The sequence below is a fragment of the Ylistrum balloti genome, unplaced genomic scaffold, assembly GCF_031769215.1.
Source record: "Ylistrum balloti isolate Yb309-2 unplaced genomic scaffold, AGI_CSIRO_Ybal_v1 Utg369988, whole genome shotgun sequence".
Taxonomy (NCBI): Eukaryota; Metazoa; Mollusca; class Bivalvia; order Pectinida; family Pectinidae; genus Ylistrum; species Ylistrum balloti.
In genome coordinates this window covers 1,201,269-1,224,009 of record NW_026782072.1, presented here as the reverse complement: position 1 = coordinate 1,224,009, position 22,741 = coordinate 1,201,269, and the positions used below count along the sequence as shown (strand labels likewise).

General features: G+C 36.8%; 2 protein-coding genes across 2 annotated transcripts; both read left to right on the top strand.

Moving 5' to 3' along the window:
- Positions 1 to 178: 178 nt before the first annotated feature.
- LOC132547899 (inhibitor of Bruton tyrosine kinase-like) lies at positions 179 to 12,080 on the top strand (the record flags this gene model as incomplete). The annotated part of the gene is made up of 10 exons (XM_060211702.1): positions 179 to 299; positions 691 to 787; positions 1,324 to 1,425; positions 1,598 to 1,715; positions 2,527 to 2,911; positions 4,408 to 4,763; positions 6,233 to 6,391; positions 6,821 to 6,967; positions 7,492 to 7,714; positions 8,453 to 12,080. Coding segments are annotated over 10 exons (1,852 nt in total), but the record flags the coding sequence as incomplete, so codon positions are not given.
- A 6,647-nt stretch (positions 12,081 to 18,727) lies between these two features.
- LOC132547898 (uncharacterized) lies at positions 18,728 to 20,170 on the top strand. The gene has a single exon (XM_060211701.1). It carries the CDS (start codon positions 18,728 to 18,730, stop codon positions 20,168 to 20,170), a length of 1,443 nt encoding a protein of 480 aa, XP_060067684.1.
- The last annotated feature ends 2,571 nt before the right edge of the window (positions 20,171 to 22,741 follow it).

Below are 22,741 nucleotides of genomic sequence, written 5' to 3'. Positions count from 1 at the left end.
CTATTGACACCATGCTACACTGATCATTTCTCAGGATTTATGGTTTCACTACCTTTCAGAATTGCAGGTCAAATATCATACTTTTAATCTCAAATAAAAAAGATGGTTATATCAACATTATATTCTATCTAATCAACAATACACCTTATAAACATAAACTTTCTTTCTGTGTCCACAGGCGTGATATGTATGATGTTAGTATCCAGTCAGAAGATAACACTGTGATACACTGTCACAAGTGTGTGTTAGTTGCCAGACTGGAGTACTTCCACAGCATGCTAGGCAGTGGCTGGATTGAGGTAAGACATAATACTAACACATTCTTAGATCTTTGTATACCTGATTATCACCCCTGGTGACCTTGCACCACCCGGTTAGCAGATGCAAGCTGTTACACTCTCAGTTTAAAAATAATGCAATGTATGTATTAGGCATGTTGTCGATGCATTTTTCATTTCTTGGTTGTATAATTATCATTAAAATAACTTGTATCTTCAAGATTTGTGCATGGGTAAATCTTGGGAAGATGTTGTGTCACGTACCGAAAGTTGTTCAGTGTTACATTACATTGACCATCTAGGTCTTCTGAGCTCTCTTGGGGAACATGCTTAAGACCTAATGTTTGGTTATAATATAGTGAAATGTACCTCACATAGAATGGAGGTGATATGATGTAACCTTGTTTTCCAGACATCCAACACGACCTCTCTGTCACTACCTGTTCCTGGAGACATATTGGAAATACTTATAGACTTTCTGTACACAGACACATCCCAAGTAGTTGAAGGTGGGTGTTGCATGATCAATACCAAACACTCAGTTTATTGTAGCTTCATAAAGACACATTATTTCAGTATATTTTATTTCTAACTTACATTTGTTACTTAAAATGGCTGATTCTGAATACTGACTGAAATATCTGCCATTAGTTGATCGATCATCCCTGCAAACTCTTCATTGTTTATAAAGTCATAATTAAAACAGTTTTAGCACGATAATATTTGGGTCACAATTTGATTATTCTGTAGTTGAAATTTTGTTTTACAAAATTCTTTGATGAAAGTCAGCAACAGGCATTTTAAGCATATTTACCATTGAATATCTGTTTGTAGTTATATACATACGATAATGAACTTGTAATGTACGAAAGAATATAAAGGAAATCATGTTTGGTTATAAAAGTTAAAATTACCGCTACTATGTTGTGCTGGAAAAAGTAAAACAAACTATGATAAACTTCTCCCTGCTGTTTCCTTTCCTGTCAAAATGAAAACCATAATTTTATAATCTAAAAGCAATAATTTGAAAAATATTCATTTACAGAGTGTGACAATGCTGAGTTCCTGTGTAACATTCTGGTGTCAGCTGATCAGTTGTTGATTACACGGCTAAAGGAGATGTGTGAGGTGTCCATCGCCACACTCAGTAAGTTTTCTCCTATATCTCTCTAGTTCAGTTTGAAAATCACTACATAATAAAAAAGTGAATGTTTTCCCATTAATTGAGCAATCCTGATTAACCCAGGCACTAGAACCAAATCAAAAACAAAAATTTGAAGTCTGAAGTATTGATAAATCATCACTATTGTATTTTTCAGTAAACTTGAAGAATGTGGCAGAGATCCTTGAGTTTGCCTGTGTGTACAACGCTCAGCAACTGCAGGCTGTTTGTCAGGAATTCATCGTTATCAACCTGGCAGCCATGTTTGAGGGCAGGTATGTAGGGGCAGAAGGGACTTGGGTTTTTTGGGGGTTTTTTTGTTGTTGTTGAACAGGATAATTGATTTGGGTGTTTTTTCAGTTTTCAAATTTGCATCAAGCTTACTGTTTCTTATCAGTTTTTTGTGCTGTCAATCTTGAAGTTTTTTGTTCATTCTATACAGCATATACAACCAGACCAGAAGACGTGTTATATGTAGTGTAAGTCTAAGAATGAGATATGTATGTAAATATTTCGTAACATCTCTGCTATATAGCTGTTGCATTTTACATTTTCTCTTTCGTTTTAGTTATTTTTCGCTATATATGCATTTCAACTGAAATCCGTGAATTCTAGACGCCAGTGAAATATTTAAAATGTCACTGATATTATGGATTAGTGGTATAGTACCTAAATATCATTTAACAAAATATAGAATATGAAAATATACCTTTACAATGTAACATTAATTTAACTACATTTTGATTAACTGAGTGAAGTCAGTGATGCATGATAACAAGATGTGTACCCATTGAAAATGGATTTACTCATAAACATTTATTTTCAAAATACATTACAAATGCTAATATAAGATTATATTGATGTAAATGTAGTCAGCGAAAAAGCAGAAACAAGAGCACAGTCAAATTTAACCCCTGGGAAAATTTTTCAAAAAACTATTTTAAAGAACTGATAAGTAAATGTTTTCATAAAAATTGGGGAAATATACAAATACTTTGAGATTTGTAAAGGAAAAGGTTGTTGGAATGACCATTTCATTCTCACACTGAAGGACTCGATAAACATTATTTTTTCTGTGTATAACAGACACCTTGATGTTCTGAGTGACGATGTCCTGGCTGGTCTAACTGTCTACTATCACAACAAGACTAAGGCCATGTCACGACGTATCATTACACCATACTTTGACGGCCCTAGCAAGGACTTCCTTGAGTGTTTGGCAGCAGACATGGACAGTGAAGGTCCTACATTGACTAATGAGGGCAGTCAAAAGAAGAACAAGTCAAAAAAGAGGAGAAGCCGTCAGAAAAGCTTAAGTGAGGATTTGGAAAAGACAGCTCAAATTAGATCACAGAAACGTGATCGACAGATATCAGTTAGCTCAGATCATAGTGTTAAGTCTGAGGAGGAAAGCTTGGATAACATCCTGAACTTACTGGCCTCTAGTCCTGGCAGTGGGGAACCTCTACAGGTAACTATCATCCTAAATTTACTAGTCACCAATCCTGATAACACTGAACCCCTCGGGTAACTACCATCCTAAATTTACTGGCCACCAATCCTGATAACACTGAACCCCTCAGGTAACTACCATCCTAAATTTACTGGCCACCAATCCTGATAACACTGAACCCCTCGGGTAACTACCATCCTAAACTTACTGGACACCAATCCTGATAACACTGACCCCCTCAGGTAACTACCATCCTAAACTTACTGGCCACCAATCCTGATAACACTGAACCCCTCGGGTAATTACCATCCTAAATTTACTGGCCACCAATCCTGATAACACCCCTCAGAACTACCCCAAAATTTACTAGTCACCAATCCTGATAACACTGAACCCCTCGGGTAACTACCATCCTAAATTTACTAGTCACCAATCCTGATAACACTGACCCCCTCAGGTAACTACCATCCTAAACTTACTGGCCACCAATCCTGATAACACTGAACCCCTCGGGTAACTACCATCCTAAATTTACTGGCCACCAATCCTGATAACACTGAACCCCTCAGGTAACTACCATCCTAAATTTACTAGTCACCAATCCTGATAACACTGAACCCCTCGGGTAACTACCATCCTAAATTTACTGGCCACCAATCCTGATAACACTGAACCCCTCAGGTAACTACCATCCTAAATTTACTAGTCACCAATCCTGATAACACTGAACCCCTCAGGTAACTACCATCCTAAACTTACTAGTCACCAATCCTGATAACACTGAACCCCTCAGGTAACTACCATCCTAAACTTACTGGTCTCCAGCCCCGGTAATGAAGATCCTAACAGATACCTGGTAATAACCATTCTAAATTTACTGGTCTCCAGCCCCGGTAATGAAGATCCTAACAGATACCTGGTAATAACCGTTCTAAATTTACTGGTCTCCAGCCCCGGTAATGAAGATCCTAACAGATACCTGGTAATAACCATTCTAAATTTACTGGTCTCCAGCCCCGGTAATGAAGATCCTAACAGATACCTGGTAATAACCGTTCTAAATTTACTGGTCTCCAGCCCCGGTAATGAAGAACCTAACAGATAATAACCATTCTAAATTTACTGGTCTCCAGCCCCGGTAATGAAGAACCTAACAGGTAATAACCATTCTAAATTAATTGGTCTCCAGCCCCGGTAATGAAGAACCTAACAGGTCATAACCATTCTAAATTTACTGGTCTCCAGCCTGGTTACGTACACCCTTACAGGGTATTATGATTCTAAACATACCATTGTCATGTTCTGGTAGATGGTTAGCACTCACAATCTTGAAGAAGTACAAAGAACAAAGTTTTGAATGATTTCAAGCCCCTCAAGACTGTATTAAGTATATAAAGCATTTACCATTTGCAATTTTACAAGGATTATAGTTTTTTAATCTTAGCCTAATCTGTAACAGGAATTCATTTCCGTTTTAGCTGGAGGTGTAATATTTAATGGAATTTATGTTTCAGTGTCAAGTAGCAGAGAACCAAACAGAAAAACAGGTGGTTGAGAAGATTTTACCAACAGAAGAAGTGTTGACAAGGAAAAATAAACAGAGATCTAATAGTAGTCAGAAACCATTAACAATAAGTCTGACGTCAAGGTCACATGACCGCTTTCCTGTGGTTTCAACAACTGCGGTGACGTCCCCAGAACATCAATCATCAATAGCCTGGCAGAAGTCTCCTACACCACACAAATCTCCTATTCCACAGAATACCACCACCCCAAAAGTACAGCCTGTCCCAACCATAGATACGACTTGCTCCAGAGGTTCAAGTTCAGCTCTCAGTTTGCGTGAAATAATGGAAGAAGAAAATAGGAGGTAAGGAATTACGCTCACATTTTTAGTACTTATCCTACACTACCATTCCTGGTATTTGTCCTTATACAAAAATCATCAAATTCTAATTAGACACAGACAATACAACTATCACTAGATAAAACCTGTTTGATCCAAATTGTTCCACATTTTAAAAAGACAATAGGGCTTCACACATCAGAGTGATTAGTGTTAAATACATGTTTGTTGTACACTGTTAGTTTGATAATAGACTAATTCACAAATTCTCTGAAACTACCATTCTGGTGAATTTTGTTTTGATTGTTACTGGGTGTTATACCCTGGAGTTACAGTCCAGGTGAATTTTGTAAATGTTGTGACTGGTTGTTATACCCTGGAGTTACAGTCTTGGTGAATTTTGTTATGATTGTTACTGAGTGTTATACCCTGGAGTTACAGTCCAGGTGAATTTTGTAAATGTTGTGACTGATTGTTACACCCTGGAGTTACAGTCTTGGTGAATTTTGTTATGATTGTTACTGGGTGTTATACCCTGAATCTACAATCCTGGTGAATTTTGTTAATGTTATGACTGGTTGTTAAACCCTGACGCTACAGTCCTGGTGAATTTTGTAAATGTTGTGACTGGTTGTTAAACCCTGACGCTACAGTCCTGGTGAATTTTGTTAATGTTGTGACTGGTTGTTGAACCCTGGAGCTACAGTCCTGGTGAATTTTGTTAATGTTGTAACTGGTTGTTAAACCCTGACGCTACAGTCCTGGTGAATTTTGTTAATGTTATGACTGGTTGTTAAACCCTGACGCTACAATCCTGGTGAATTTTATAAATGTTGTGACAGGTTGTTAAACCCTGACGCTACAGTCCTGGTGAATTTTGTTAATGTTATGACTGGTTGTTAAACCCTGATGCTACAGTAATGGTGAATTTTGTTAATGTTATGACTGGTTGTTAAACCCTGATGCTACAGTAATGGTGAATTTTGTTAATGTTATGACTGGTTGTTAAACCCTGACGCTACAGTCCTGGTGAATTTTGTAAATGTTGTGACTGGTTGTTAAACTCTGAAGCTACAGTCCTGGTGAATTTTGTTAATGTTGTGACTGGTTGTTGAACCCTGGAGCTACAGTCCAGATGAATTTTGTTAACATTGTGACTGGTTGTTAAACCCTGACGCTACAGTCCTGGTGAATTTTGTGAATGTTATGACTGGTTGTTAAACCCTGATGCTACAGTAATGGTGAATTTTGTTAATGTTATGACTGATGTTAAACCCTGACGCTACAATCCTGGTGAATTCTATAAATGTTGTGACTGGTTGTTGAACCCTGGAGCTACAGTCCGGATGAATTTTGTTAACATTGTGACTGGTGCTACACGCTGAAGCTTCAGTCCTGGTGAATTTTGTTAACATTGTTATTGTTTGTAAATAAAATAGGTGAAATTCAAAAAAAAAAAGTTTCATTTCATTACTTTTGCTTTAATATCTTAGGATTAAAAGTCCAGCCAAGAGCAGCTCCAAATTTTCATGGAAGGAAGCTAAGAAACAACAGAAAGCTGTGGCAGTTAACAGTAGTAGTCAGCCATTGAAGGGAAGTAATCCAGCAGAACCCCAAACTCCACAGACACCCAACAAATCAACATGTCCATGGTAAGCGTTGTTTACTCATTACTTCTAGTTTCTACAACACCTGAAGAAAACCAGAAAATTTTCCTAAAGCAGCCATTGTTAGTAAATTGTTTTTATACAAGAAGAATAGTTGCTTTTTCACTGCCAACTTGAATATTACTGGAGGACTCCTTGCAATGAGTATCAATATCAATACATACATGATTACACAGCATTTTTTTTTATATCTCTTTGATTAAATTGAAAGTCCAGCAGAAAGGAATTTTGTCAATAAAAGATAACCACCTGTGGGTTTTCCAAAAGAATAGAAAAAATATGGTCCTTTTTTTTGTTGTAAAATTATACTTTCTTTTCTAATTTCACATAGGAACAGATTGCTGTATTGATCTTTTAAATGATGTTTTTTGTGAAAGCATTGTTTATTTCTAAACATGTTTTGCATATTTTCAGGGGTGATGTGAATACTACTGTAAAATCCTTCAGAGATTTGATGTCTGAGGACAGCAGTAAAGCAGTCAAACAACCCTTGCCAACTAAACAGACCATCCAGTCAGCCCTTGTAACTCACAAAGGATTCAAACCCAAACCCACAGTCAGGTAAGGACATTATACTACTGGGCAGTACTCACAAAGGATTCAAACCCAAACCCACAGTCAGGTAAGGACATTATACAACTGGGCAGTAGTCACAAAGGATTCAAACCCAAACCCACAGTCAGGTAAGGACATTATACTACTGGGCAGTAGTCACAAAGGATTCAAACCCAAACCCACAGTCAGGTAAGGACATTATACAACTGGGCAGTAGTCACAAAGGATTCAAACCCAAACCCACAGTCAGGTAAGGACATTATACTACTGGGCAGTGCTCCCTAAGGATCCAAACAAAACCTGGAGTCAGGTATACCAGGTATTAGTAGTTTTTAAAAACAACAAAGTTGGGAGTATATGCTGGAGTCAAATGGTTTGCGCCATAAGTAGAAGTTCCTTATAATGGCCTCTCAGACTTGTTAAGTCAACATCAGAAATATAATAATGTGGATGAAAGCATAAGTTTTCAGCTTTTCTATGTGAATTTACGTTGTAACCTAAGTATTGCAGTCTGAACTTTGATTTTACAGTTGGGGAATACCAACAAGTCATGTCCGAGAGGAGGGACCACAGAGTGACCCTGTAGGGGAAGAACCTCCAAGCCCAAGGAGTCCAGACAATCCCTGGACTAAAAAGGTCATGACCAGCCCCTCCCCCGGCGATTCTGTGTGCTTCACTGATATTGTCAAGGATGAACAACAGAGGACTGAGACCCTGGCTAAGGCAGCCAAGAAACACCTCAGTCTGATACAAGTAGGCATAATTTTTGTTCCCTTTTTAAGTAATAGACCTTGAGATTGATTTTATTTTGGAAAGTTAATTAACAGATTAACAAAGTATATCAAAAAGTTTTGTCCCAGGTTTTGAATTTGCTATTATATTTCCTTAAAGAACTAAGTCAATAAGTGAAAATATTACCATGGATCCTTTAGATATTCATTATCTTTTATAAACAAATGAAGCTCGACTGTGAGATGGCTGGATGACTAGGGAAATCTAGTATTGGAAAGGATCATTTGTTCCCAGATGAAACAATAGCTTCTGTATTAAGCAAGCCAAAACAATGATGATTGTAGAACAAGAAAACAGAATTAACAGATGACAAGGACAAAATATTTATATTGTTGTTGTGTGATAAAGGGAAGACTTGGCAGAAATCAGGAAAGGTTCAGTTCTGTGTTGGTAATAGCTTTACTGAGTTAATGTTCAATTGTCGCAACATACAACAGAAATTTAACTTCTTGTATCATACAATGCTAAAAGTACTGGCTATGATTTTTTAAAAAATGAAAGCTGATAAATTTATTAATTTTCAAAAGGTAGAAAATGAAAGTTTAGTAGCTTGAAATATTAAATAACAGATTTATGGCATTCACAAGTACTGTGAAGGTTATTCTCTGAAGACCACACAACTTATAATTTAAAATATTTTTATTTCTTTTATTTGGTTTTACCTGCTAAGCTATAACTTTGTTTTGTTTGTGTTGACAGATGGAGGAACAAGCTATTCAGGAGCTGTTGGTACACTACAGAGCTGCAGACAATTTGGATGAACAGATAACAGTTGAAAGAGTCATGCAGCAAATGGCAACACCTCTGTGGAAAAAGTCAGCAAAGAATTTCATCACTAGTTAATTATTACTGTTGGTGAAAATGTCATCAGACTGCCGAAAAACGTAGCCAAAATCAAGATTTCTGTCATAAGATTGACTTTTGAAGCCATGATAGGTACTGACTAAAAGTGAAGATGAATACAGGCACAAAATATACACATGTATTGCAACTACAAAATTTATACTTTAGAATAGACATGTAATTTTTTTCCCAGTGTTCATATGGTGCAGGAAAACATCATCAAATTGTTGTGTTCATTTGTGACCTAAACACCTCATATATCAACATTACCTTATATTTAGAGATCACCGTACTTATAAATCAAGAACACACGACAGCAGAAGTAAGCAAAAAAGTATATGTAATGTGTTTTAAGCAAAAGACAAAAAATTACCGTTCAGAGAAAGGTATTCAGCAATGTTCAAACAAAAATGACCCACGTCATACTCACATGTTGATATTTAAACCTTGTGCATTCTTCTCTATGTAGCAAGGAGTAAGAATAGCTCCTGGTGCTTAACATATTTTTGTAGACTTAGATGTCTGGCTTCCTGTCAGCTGTTGACTTGTGTGTGGGAATACCAGCTTTATGATTGTGTGTAGGTTTGATGTGTGTTTGAGATGACTGCAACAATAAGTGTTGAAAGGTTTGCTTTGTATAGGAGACTGGCAGGTTCATGTGTATGTAGATTTGATGTATGGTTTAGGTGAATGCCAAGGTGAGTGTTTGAAGGTTGGATGCATTTAGCAGAGAAGCATACTAGAGGTTTCAATGCAAATGAAATAATTAAAGGAGAAAATTTATCTAGAAATATTAGTTATGTATTTATGTTAGTATTCAGAATTTACATCAGGAATGCTTAATGGATTTAAGATACTTACATACAGCATCCTATTCAAGAATTATCATCAACCAGTTCAAACACCCGAGTTTGATTTATATCAGCCTTTGAAAAAGAATTTGTACACAATCTGTGGTAATTGATATATAGTGTATTCCTTTAAAAACACATTGTTAAAAAACACTAAAGTGAATATTTCACTAGTGACCTCCTGAAGATAGGGCATATTTGTTTCAGGATCAAATTAGAGCAAGAAAGAATGTAATGAAAATATGAAAGTGTCATACATGTTTCCTTATCTTCATCATATACTACTTAATGTGTGTTTGATAGTGTGGACATTAGTTTCTTCAGAATAAGGAAACCGTATCATTAAAAGCATTGCTGATTGTTTTTTGCCAGTAAGGAAATATGTATTTTGCAGAACATGTATCAAAAGTCACCAAAAAAGTATTCATTGAAGGGTTTTATGGAAAGTGCTACTATATTGACCTTGTTTTAGTTCATATTTTTATTCTTGTTGATATTATTTTACACTGTTTTTGCTGATGATGATGTAAATATTAATTTACATAAAGTTTGCTGATAATGTAAATAATGTTAGTATTTATTATACATGTACCTTGTTTTTATTATTGTTAAATAGTGTTAGTGGTTATCTCCCCTTCATTATTGTCTCTTGGTGGAGTCGAATTCTGGTGATAGGTAAATTCGCGGGGCACCTGGCCACCTGAAATAAGACAGCTATTAACTAATTATGTATGTTCCTATTTTGACTACAAATAAAAAAGGCTTTATTGATTAGTAAACAAAGGAAGGGGGATGACTGGTGTTTGTAAAATATTAGTAAACAAAGGAAGGGGGATGACTGGTGTTTGTAAAATATTAGTAAACAAAGGAAGGGGGATGACTGGTGTTTGTAAAATATTAGTAAAGGATGGCTTTTTACAATTATATACATTAATCAGTCATTGACCAGTAGATGTCATTATACTGACACACCCTAGTCTTGTGAATAAAGATCTGGTATGATAGTCAGATACTGGCTATAATTATTTCTCGAGCTTTAACAATGTTATCAAGTGAGGGTAAATGTTGCGAGATTATAATGATTGTTGACACTCAACACAAAGTATCGAGAAGTGATGAAACTATTCTTTACTAGGCAGCAGTAAATGTTGTCAGATCAGGATTAATTGCTGATGTTATGGTAAGTGATAATATAGTTTGTTGACTACAGAACAATGATGAAATAAGATTTCAGAATAGTGTATGTGCTACTAAGAATCAACCTTTGGTAAAATCTGTTATAGTGTCCTGATATTTTCCCACGAAGATTACATTTGATAAATGATAAGTTTGACCTAATAAGTTTTATTTCAATGCTTTTTTTGCCAGGTTTGCAAATAAGATACTGCTGCCCCTTGTACTTAAGAAAACAAATGACAGATATTGCCATAGTTTGTACAATAGTTATTTCAGACATTCACATTGATCAGTTACTCATTAAATCAGACCTTGTTTTATTCTCTGGGTTGTAATATCTTCTACATTGCCATTCTGATCTGATTATATCAACATGTTAATAGGTGTTGAAAGGAAAAAGTTGAAGTGCTATTTCTTACTAGAGTGCTAGCTTTAGTAGGCTCTAACTGCTACACAAGCAATACTGACTGTAGCATTGCTTCCACAATATACTGAACTTTTTGCTGATAAAATGCATTATGTAACTGTAGCGGGCATACTAAGATTTGTAAATTTTGTAAAATGTCTGCTATGATGCAATTGTTTAATTTTTGGATACTAGCTGTAGCAAGCCTGCAATAGTGGTTATTTATTGGTAAAATGCTAGATGCAAATGTAGCATTCATGCTATAATTTGACCTGTGAAACGCTAATTGTAGCATGGTTGCTATTATGTTATTGTTTAATTTTTGGATACTAGCTGTAGCAAGCCTGCAAAAGTAGCTATTTATTGGTAAATTGCTAGATGCAATTGTAGCATTCATGCTATAATTTTCCCTGTTTAATGCTAAATGTAGCATGACTGCTACAATGTAACTTTTTACTTTAGAGAATGCCACTTTTTTCAAGCCATCTACAATAGCTATTTACCACCCTGTAGGATGTTACCTTCAGTGTACATATTTACTTGTAAAAGGTAACAGGTTATTAAAATGTATCTCATACTTGTTTATGTTGATAAATATATGTATTACAATGTGGAGCCATCTTGTGTAACAATGTTTCCTATACACAATATTCTTTATAACGTTAACCCCATTCACTGTCAAATTTCTACTTTCTCTTCTGAGACATGTTCACTGTCTGCTCCAATCTAACATATTCTCCTATACAGTAAATACAGTTTTGTTGTCACAGTATAATTATTACTATGGTGATTGGTATACCTGCTTTTCCTAATATCATCTCTTTTTTCATTATTTATGATATGAAATAATATGTTTTCCCCTCAAAAATAAGACTACAAAATTTACACAAAAAGAAGTCCCTGTTAAATGGCTCTTGTCATTCTGTACACTGATTCAATTAGTTGTTGGAGCTAATGGGTAATACTATTCCACAAGTATTTGTTTACTTCTACAATCCATCCCGCTCAAATGATTGAATGATAACATAATAAAATGTGATTGAACACCATATTGTGAATTGTTATATTATCTCTTGGAGGATGGGCCAGGGGATTTTACAAGGATAGGTGAGATTGATAAGTTTTCTAACACTCTTTATCATATTGCCTGAACTGGAGCATCAAGTATGACCTATCTCCTGAGTCCACAGTTTTCTTCAGCCACCTACTAGGGCTCAGAATTTAGGCCCTTAGCATGGTTGACAGTGCTTGAGGGATGTAATAGCTGTTTGATGCATAGGCCCTTAGCATGGTTGACAGTGCTTGAGGGATGAAATAGCTGTTTGATGCAGTTTGATTCATTATTTGGCTTTCCCGTATCTAATTCTGTATTTGTATTGTAAGGCGTGGCCTTTTGTACAATTCCCTACATAACATTTTACATCTGTGCCTAAACTGATAGATAGATTTTTTATTGAATTGTCATCAAAACATTCAGTCGGGTATCTAAGACACTGCCATCTAGATGGAGTTCTGTTTCAAACAGCTCCAGCACTAGTGCTAGGAAACTAAAAGAAATGTTCAGTACATGGGCGTGGTTGTTCATCATTAGATCGGATCATTAAGACTGCATTGAAAATGTATTTCAAACTTGAACTTTAGCTGAAAAATCATGATGTTTGGTTATTGGATTCCTGGGATGAAAGTCCAGCAAAGTTTTTGGAAAGAAATTGCCTTGCCTCATATTGAAGATCACATGGGTCAAGCTAAAATCTTCACACTTCTTTTGATTACTAAAATACCCAGAATAATGATAACTGGCTGATGAAGCCCTAAATCGTTGGCAAAAGAAACGACCTTGACCCATATTCCAGGTAACAGGAATCAAATATGATAAAAACACGCAAACAATTGATTTCAATTGATCAAATGACATTGTGTTAAAAACGTTTTGACGACTTCTGATTTAAGAAAAGTCTTGAAATAATGATCTTTGGCTGACATGTTTTAAGGGGAAAGTCCAACAAGGTTTTGGGAAAGAAATTACCATGTACAATATTTAGGGGCGCCGGGCATTAGAATCATCAAACGACTAATCATTGACTAAGAGTTGAATTGTTAATATATTTGTGAAAAACGAAAATAACAGGGAAGGATGTCTTCACGCTGGATTTTATATTGGCATACCTTAAAACTTCGTCTTTCATCGGTGTATCATTCATCACCACCGCTCTGTTGTAAACTTTATAAAATATTGTCTGCAATATTCATAACAGTATATGTTTCACGCATACATGCTTCATTCGGCGAGAAGAAAAACAATATTTACTGATCGCCTGCGTCAATTTTAGGTAGTTTCATAAGACAGATATATTGACGTAGCTGATATACAAACATCACGTGAATTCAAAATAAGTTGTCGCCTGACTGCCTTTCAGCATTTTTATACAAGCAGCCATTATGTTTTTACTTCTTTAATAGCAATTCGCCCGATGTGATTTTATTGTCGCCGAGTCGTCTTTCAGACTAAACAAACAACACGCATCATATTCGAAGTACCTACTGCCTCCAATTAGTGTTTTTCGAGTTTTAAGTTTTACGTAAAGTGTTTAGCCTGAGTAAAGTACTTGGTGTGTCCACCATTAGCAGAGACAGTACAACGTATGCAGCATAATTTACACAAAAGAAATGAAATTTAATTCAAACGAGCTGTGAATGTCCAACGTGTCCGTAACCATCAGAGGGATCATTCTCACATATAAGTACCTATCTTCTGGTCCTAAGTTGGGCTTATTCAATTTTGGGACTGATCGGGTAACAAAATGGCCGACGGGACGCTATCTCTGATTCTGATATCTTTTTCGCGCTACATATAAAAGATTAACCCTTTCATCAGACCTGTATAGTTTTTTTTTAAATTTCGATCTTGTGACTAATTTCAGGAATCAAATGGTCCATAGGTAGTTTTTTGGATTGGGTCAATTAAAAATTAATTTTGATATTTCATATGATTCTCCTGTTTAGCAGGGGAAGATTGAAGGACATATTATAGCATGTTGTTGTCCATCTATTACACTTCTATTCTCACACCATAGCTTGTCTTCTGTTAGACCAATTTCTCTCAAGGCCATCACATTTGCTATGGTGTGTGTGATATACTTACATACTGTATCTCTATATAAAATATATCGTGGAATGGTTTGCCTCTTCTGTCTATTAACATATATACTTACATACTGTATCTCTATATAAAGTATCTCGTGGACTGGTCTGCCTCTTCTGTCTATTAACATATATACTTACATACTGTATCTCTATATAAAGTATCTCGTGGACTGGTCTGCCTCTTCTGTCTATTAACATATATACTCAATGTGTATGTTATTGAAATCGTCGTGTTGTATAGCGTTTGGTTTGTTGACAAAGAAGAAAACTTTTCTTTTATATTATTTCAAACTAATAATTGGTTTGTATATTCTGAATAAACTTCATGTTAAAATTCCTACGGTATTTAAATTTTAAAAAAACAACAGATCACAGAGGTGATATTTCGTGTGATGCTACCATCTTCTGTTAAACTAAAAATAGATTTATTAAGCTACAGCTTGTGTCGTGTTTAGGGAGGTGAAACGGTTGCTCAGTACATCCAGGACTACCCATCTAGTGCTGTAGTACTCAGAATTAGACGATCAGCCTATATGTAACGATCTAACTACAATCAGCACACGGATTACTTTATTTCACTAGGCTAACACTTACACGCGCTGTCTGTCATTTCTACAACAGGTAAGTAAATCCTTTACAATCTATCTGAACTTTTCTACCTTAAAAATTGCTACAAACCATAAAAAAATCATGGAATACAGTAAGCATAGGCGGGTTTTTTTTTGGGGGGGGGGGGTATTTCTTTTTTTATTTTTAATTTATTTAAAAGGTAGTGCTCTGTACAGTTTGTTTGGCATTAGATTAGAATATTATACTAAGGTATTAGTGAAAACAATACAGTAATGCAATGTTACGGGGACACAGCACGTGCAGCTGTTGAGGTACTAAACATTGATCTGTCTTTGTCTTGCTAGCAACACAATAGATCTGTGTATCATTGGATGTCCTTTAATACAGTTGCACTAGCGTTTAAACTATATACATTGTATACTTGCAATACTGATTATTGTAACATCCGAATGAATAAACGGATTGAGAGGGCTACACAAGCGCTGTGGCCGATCATTCAAGGTAAGTTGTTTAAGATATTCCCATACTGTTTTTATGGTGGTCATTCAGCCGAGGGGAAAAGCCATATAAAACAAGAGTGTGGGATACAGAGATCAGCCTCGACTTAGCTCTGGGTGGGCACGTCACAGAAGAGCAGCCAAGGACAGGGAGGAAGAGGGCGGGGTCCTACTCTATTAGAATTTAGATATTTCTATTACAAAGTTGGAAGTCCGTCTAAAAACCTCATAAATAATTCCTAATGCTGACCTCTGGGTCGGCGTTAGAGCGCCTGCTCTTTTTCGAAAAACCGCACAGGGATCTTTATTGTGGGAGATGACATTCCCACACGGGTTACAAAATGTCCCATCCGACAAACTGTGTATTCTTACACAAAACTGTTTAGTATATATGAACGACGAAATCTTGAACCTGCCGTGACCCGAATTGAGTTTTATAGCTGCCATTGAAATCGTGATTTCATCATTTGATGTCCTTCATCACGCTAGATTCTCAAAAATATAGCAATGTAAAACATTCCTAGTCACGTTGTTACCATTAGATTTAGTAACACCTTATATCGTTCTAAATTATTGCAGGAGGAGTCCAAAGTGGGACAGATTTAAACTAGCCTGACACTAGCGAACAGCAACTCCAGTTTGTTGTTATAGTTTATAGTGTACCCAAAATAGGAGGCGAGGTCGAGAAATATCATAAACTTATTTCGTATCCCTCATGCCTAAAGATATTCTTTAAGCAATGCTTTATTACACCGATACAAACTGGAGATTAAAGAAAACCCCAAGAACAAAGAAGCTCACAACCTTGCATAGAACTATGTCCAACAGTCCATTCGATGCAAAATGCCTCGGAGGAAACATTTGGAATTTGAATAAGGATGTAAAGTAGCGATTTACAAAGTAAAATAAATTGTATGATCTATTGACATGGTCGCATTGGATGTCGGATGTATTGCTCTGTTGTAGAAACAGTTTTTCAATATAAAGGACATCAAGAATTACTTTGGTTCATGGTCAATAACAGAGCGCCAAAAATAGATATATATGGACGGTTTATGCCTATTATAGTCACGTTAAGTTAACTTATCGTTGCTGTTTGACTCGCATGCCCAATGATTTAACCTTTTTAATGTTTCTCGTGGACACGGAAATTATAACCTTGATCTGCTGTCTAATGTTACCTAGCTAAGGACCCCTTTATTTTCTGTTTTCTCTCGTCTATTCAGCGTAACCGGTTGTAATTCTATATAGTCTTTCATATACAAATGAGACTGGCGACACAGATTCTTTCTACAACAATAGTAAACGAAACGTTTTATTATGTCGTCCATTGTTAAGAGTTTCATTTACCTACTGCTGACAATAACAAAAGGCAATGACCCATACGCGAGGAAAGATAAATTTACTACTTGCTGTCGATTTCTATATTATCTCCCCTGATCAGAATTGCCACAAAATACTGTTTTTTGTGTTGTCGGTAACGAAAGTAGGTCTGCAACATATTGTTACTACTTTTCATTAGAATATCATTATTTGTAATACAGAACAGCAGTTTCTGTCAGTGTTTAAGTTTTGATATATGCTCTAGGTGAGTTTTTACTTCATGATGTTTTCGAAGGATATTTTGTTTTCTGTCTTTGTTTTTATTGTTTTCATTGGGGGTTTCCCTTTAATTTCAAAAATTCTTTGCAATCAATTTAGAATGCATGGAATTGGCTATGATTCCTCGAATACGCTACCTGTACACACAATTTATGATATAAAGATATCAGACAACAGATTCTGAGTCCTTTTATACATTAGAAAGATCACTCCTATTGAAACAAACATTAAGTTTCCAGTCATTCACAAATAGAGCCCATTTTTCAGTTCCTGAAAACTAAAAAGCATTAATAACACCTAAAATATGTTTAAGTCAAATGACCTTTTTACGGTCAGAAAAGATTACGGGTGTTGGGGGGAGGGGGGGGGGAAGGAGTCTTGATGGTGGAATATACTACCTCAATCGGGTGATACTATAACTGTCATTCACAGATGTTTTCGAGAACATAACACTCCGATAATTGCAATTAATTTCCAGACCTTATCGAGAACATAACACTCAGATGATAGTGATGTATTTCCAGACCTTATCGAGAACATAACACTCAGATGAAAGTGTTTTATTTCCAGACCTTATCGAGAACATAACACTCAGATGATAGTGTTTTATTTCCAGACCTTATCGAGAACATAACACTCAGATGATAGTGTTTTATTTCCAGACCTTATCGAGAACATAACACTCAGATGATAGTGTTTTATTTCCAGACCTTATCGAGAACATAACACTCAGATGATAGTGTTTTATTTCCAGACCTTATCGAGAACATAACACTCAGATGATGGCTAACTGAATACATGTAGATATAATACTATTATACACGGGTTCTAAGTTTGGATCCACGTTATATCTGGTAAATTCAAATCGCCAAAATCAAAACGTTTCTTGATCAGACTTAAAAGTAACGATCAAAGGCTTTGTAACTGGTTGGATGTGGTTACTGGTTCTGCACGAGACGTTTCTGCCTGCAGAAACAAGAAAACGACAAGTCTATCTTAAAAAGTGTTATAATTTGAATGATTTTCGACGTGTTCATGGCCGGTTTAAACAAAATTTACTTATGAACCAAACACTTCAATGTTTAAGACATAACATTAAGATTTCTACATGAAATTCTCTCATCAACAATCGTTTACATAAATGTTACTAATTAAACGTGATGAAACGTGATGAAATCGGTTGAATCTTCATCCGGTTGTTTCGCCGACAAGAACAAACCGATGTCACAGAAATTAAAATCGACATATTTAATTTTTTTTTCCTTTTTGTTTAAAATGAAACATACTACCAAAGTAGATTAATTAAATATGATATCTATGGAATGCATGGTGATCCTGTGACAGCAGTGGTATTTCAGTATTTAACATCAAGGTATTACGTGAACCAGACTCTCTTCTATTTGTACATCACAAATCCCATGCTGAGTCACATCAACGATATATTTGTTTCGTGTGAAATATTTATATCCTCAGTGTTCTGCGGCCCAGGTATAAAAGCTGTTATCGCAATTTTACTATATGTATCACTTTTCAAACCACATAATAGTCAGTCATGGATATCATAATTAACACCATTAGTAAAATTCTGATAACAACTTTTATTTTTCTTTAAGTACGTGTTATCAGAGTGTGTTATTTACACCCACTTTCGTAAGTACATGTTATCATAGTGTGTTATTAATACCCATTTTCGTAAGTACATGTTCTCAGTGTGTGTTATCAACAAATACTTTCGTATGTGCAATGTTCAAGGAGCGTGTTACTAAACCAGATGTCACATGTTCAGTCAGCTGGTTCGAGTGTTAAGGTGCCCTCTCTATATATCTTTATAATGCCACTGACCAGAAGTTGAAACTGTACATTGTCTATTTTTCAGGTGCTAGCGATGAATAGATTCGACAAGACGCCACGATCCCGGAAAGTGCAACCAGGAACAGGACAGCCATCTTCGGGTGTGTTTTCCACAATGGATAATGGGAAGTTACAAACAAATAACAAACAATCTAAGTCCGGGGCTATTTCTTCCTTGTACAAATTCGTCAACGAAACTTTCCTACCCATTTTGATAATACTTACGGTACCGAACTTTGGGATTTTGTTGTGGAACGTCACGGAGAAGTATGGCGGGAACTTTACCAACATGTACCGTGCTATGAGGGAAAAGTCACCTGTGACAGCTCTATGGGATATGTGGTGGTCAAGTCGACTAAAGGACGGCCTCATTCCTTGTGTAGTGCTGGGATATATGGCGTTCGCACTTTGTCTGATGGTGATTCTCCCAGGGAAGAGGCTGGAAGGGCCAATGACTGTAAAAGGAAATATTCCTGTGTATAAAAATAATGGTTTCTTGTGTTATATCGTCACCATGGTGATATTTGTTGTGCTGACAGTTGTATTAAAAGTTCATGGACTTACCCCTACTGTGGTCTACGACCGGTTTGACGAGGTCATGCTGTTCCTGAATGCCTTCAGTTTGGTTTTCTGTCTGTTTTTGTACATCAAGGGCCGCTTTTGGCCGTCGTCCAGCGACAGCGGTTGTACCGGTAACTTTATATTCGACTATTACTGGGGGACCGAACTCTACCCTCGTGTCTTTGGTGTCGACATCAAAGTTTTCACAAACTGTCGATTCGGATTGACAGTTTGGCCTCTCCTGGTGGTCCTATACAACCTTAAGAGTTATGAGTTGCACGGATTTGTTAACAATATTTTCATATCCTCTGTTCTCCAAATAGCGTATATCACAAAGTTCTTCTGGTGGGAAGAAGGCTACATGCGTACTCTCGACATAATTTTGGATCGTGCAGGTTTTTATATATGTTGGGGATGTTTGGTTCTAGTGCCCTCACTCTACGCATCAGTGAGCATGTACATGGTAAAACATCCGGTACATATTCAACCAATCATCGCCTTTCTGTTGTTAGGCTGTGGTTTGACTAGTATAGTGATCAACTATTGGGCTGACGTGCAGAAAATGAGGACAAGAGAAACACGGGGAAGTTGTCTTATTTGGGGACGTAAACCAAACATAATAAAGGCTAGATATACACTACAAAGCGGCGAAGAAAAGGAAAATTTACTTCTTGTTTCTGGATGGTGGGGTGTTGCCCGTCATTTTAACTACCTCGCTGAATTGCTGCTGGCGTTCTTTTGGACAGCGCCGTGCATGACCTTAAATTTCGCACCATATGCGTACTTGACTTTCCTCACGATACTCCTGGTTCACCGTAGTTTCCGTGATGATCGGAAATGCAGAAGTAAATACGGACGTTACTGGACAGAGTATTGTCAAGAGGTTCCAAGTAGGATCGTGCCGTATCTTATTTAACTACTGCAGAGAGGTTCCCAGTAGGATTGTGCCGTATCTAATTTAAGTACAACCGAGAGGTTGCCAGTAGGATTGTGTCATATCTAATTTAACTACTGCAGAGAGGTTCCAAGTAGAATTGTGCCATATCTAATTTAACAACAGCGGAGAGGTTCCCAGTAGGATTGTGCCGTATCTAATCTAACTACAGCGGAGAGGTTCCCAGTAGGATTGTGCCGTATCTAATTTAAGTACAACCGAGAGGTTGCCAGTAGGATTGTGTCATATTTAATTTAACTACTGCAGAGAGGTTCCCAGTAGGATTGTGCCGTATCTAATCTAACTACAGCGGAGAGGTTTCCAGTAGGATTGTGCCGTATCAAATTTAACTACAGCAGAGAGGTTCCCAAGAATTGTGCCATGCATACATGTCTTGTTCACCAGCCTCTCTACTCTTCTTGAAAACTCCAAGAGCGAGAGGCTGGTGGAATTGGTCGTAAACTATGTGATTTCATATCGAGGCTAAGCAAAAATAGAGAAGCTAATAGGTTAATCGCGGAAAACACCACAAAATGACTGGTGCATATTTTCCTAAGGCGGCACAGTAGGATTGTGCCGTATCTAATCTAACTACAGCGGAGAGGTTCCCAGTAGGATTGTGCCGTATCTAATTTAAGTACAACCGAGAGGTTGCCAGTAGGATTGTGTCATATTTAATTTAACTACTGCAGAGAGGTTCCAAGTAGGATTGTGCCATATCTAATTTAACAACAGCGGAGAGGTTCCCAGTAGGATTGTGCCGTATCTAATCTAACTACAGCGGAGAGGTTTCCAGTAGGATTGTGCCGTATCAAATTTAACTACAGCAGAGAGGTTCCCAGTAGGATTGTGCCATGCATACATGTCTTGTTCACCAGCCTCTCTACTCTTCTTGAAAACTCCAAGAGCGAGAGGCTGGTGGAATTGGTCGTAAACTATGTGATTTCATATCGAGGCTAAGCAAAAATAGAGAAGCTAATAGGTTAATCGCGGAAAACACCACAAAATGACTGGTGCATATTTTCCTAAGGCGGCACAGAAAACATCATCGTTAAAAAGTCTGTTTAATGTTGTAAGGAAATGCTGTTCGAGTTGTTTTACCGTGATAATACGGAACAACTACCATTACTTACATATTCAAGGATTGAAATGTTTGGTAAATCTTTCTATAATGATTTTTTACAAAGTCTGCCGCAAAGAAATGGTTTTAATTCGTTTTAATATTTGATTTCACTTGTTAATATTTCATATGCATTTCTAGAAGACCAGAAGCCTCTTGGTCAGATTCTGTGATAGTCGGAGGGAACTTTCAGCCTTTTTGTTTAAGATTATGTGGTTGTCGGAGGGACCTTTCAGCCTTTTGTTTAGGTTCTGTGGTTGTCGGAGGGAGCTTTCAGCCTTTTGTTTAGATTCTGTGGTTGTCGGAGGGAACTTTCAGCCTTTTTGTTTAAGATTATGTGGCTGTCGGAAGGAGTTTTCAGCCTTTTGTTTAGACTCTGTGACTGCCAGAGGGACTTTTTAGCCTTTTGTTTAGATTCTGTGGTTGTCGGAGGGAGCTTTCAGCCTTTTTGTCAAAGAATCTGTGGCTGTCGGAGGCAGGTTTCAACCTTTTTGTAGATTCTGTGATTGTCGGAGGGAGCTTTCAGTCTTGTATTCAGATTCTGTGTTTGTCGGAGGGAATTTCAGCCTTTTTGTTTAAGATTCTGTGGTTGTCGGAGGGAGCTTTCAGCCTTTTATTCAGATGCTGTGGTTGTCGGAAGGAGTTTTCAGCCTTTTTTTAGATTCTGTGGTTGTCGGAGGGAGCTTTCAGCCTTTTGTTTAGGTTCTGTGGCTGTCGGAGGCAGGTTTCAGCCTTTTTGTAGATTCTGTGATTGTCGGAGGGAGCTTTCAGTCTTGTATTCAGATTCTGTGTTTGTCGAAGGGAATTTCAGCCTTTTTGTTTAAGATTCTGTGGTTGTCGGAGGGAGCTTTCAGCATTTTTCAGATTCTGTGGTTGTCGGAGGGAGCTTTCAGCCTTTTTGTAGATTCTGTGGTTGTCGGAGGGAGCTTTCAGCCTTTTTGTAGATTTTGTGGTTGTCGGAGGGAGCTTTCAGCCTTTTATTTTAATTCTGTGTTGGTTGACTGAATATTTGAAGCTATTTGTTCAGATTCTGGTATTGTTATCTGGAACTGTTAGCCGTGTCCAGAATTTTGTAGGAAACTTTCAGTCGTTCGACGACGGATTTGGATACATTTTTCTCTAATCGATCTGCAGATATTGTGATGTGGATTTTTTCAGTGATTTATCAACATTCTGTATTGAATGTAAATCTTAGGTTACGGAGCTTTCTGTTTATATAACATAGTTTTCGATGGAATCTATAAGCCCTCTCGGTGTCTATGCAAAAATCTTGGTTATGAATTTCCTTGAAGGTCTGTTAGATTTCGATTGACGGAAAGTTCAAATAAAAACTCTTATCTGTTACCAAATTCTTAAACCCTTCTATTACTCTGTGATTTAAAAATGACTTTTTATTGTATGAAGAATGTCTGTACATGTATACGGGTTATCAT

Bases quoted from the DNA above. Each gene is read 5' to 3' on its own strand.
- LOC132547898 (XM_060211701.1), top strand. From the start codon at position 18,728: ATGAATAGATTCGACAAGACGCCACGATCCCGGAAAGTGCAACCAGGA.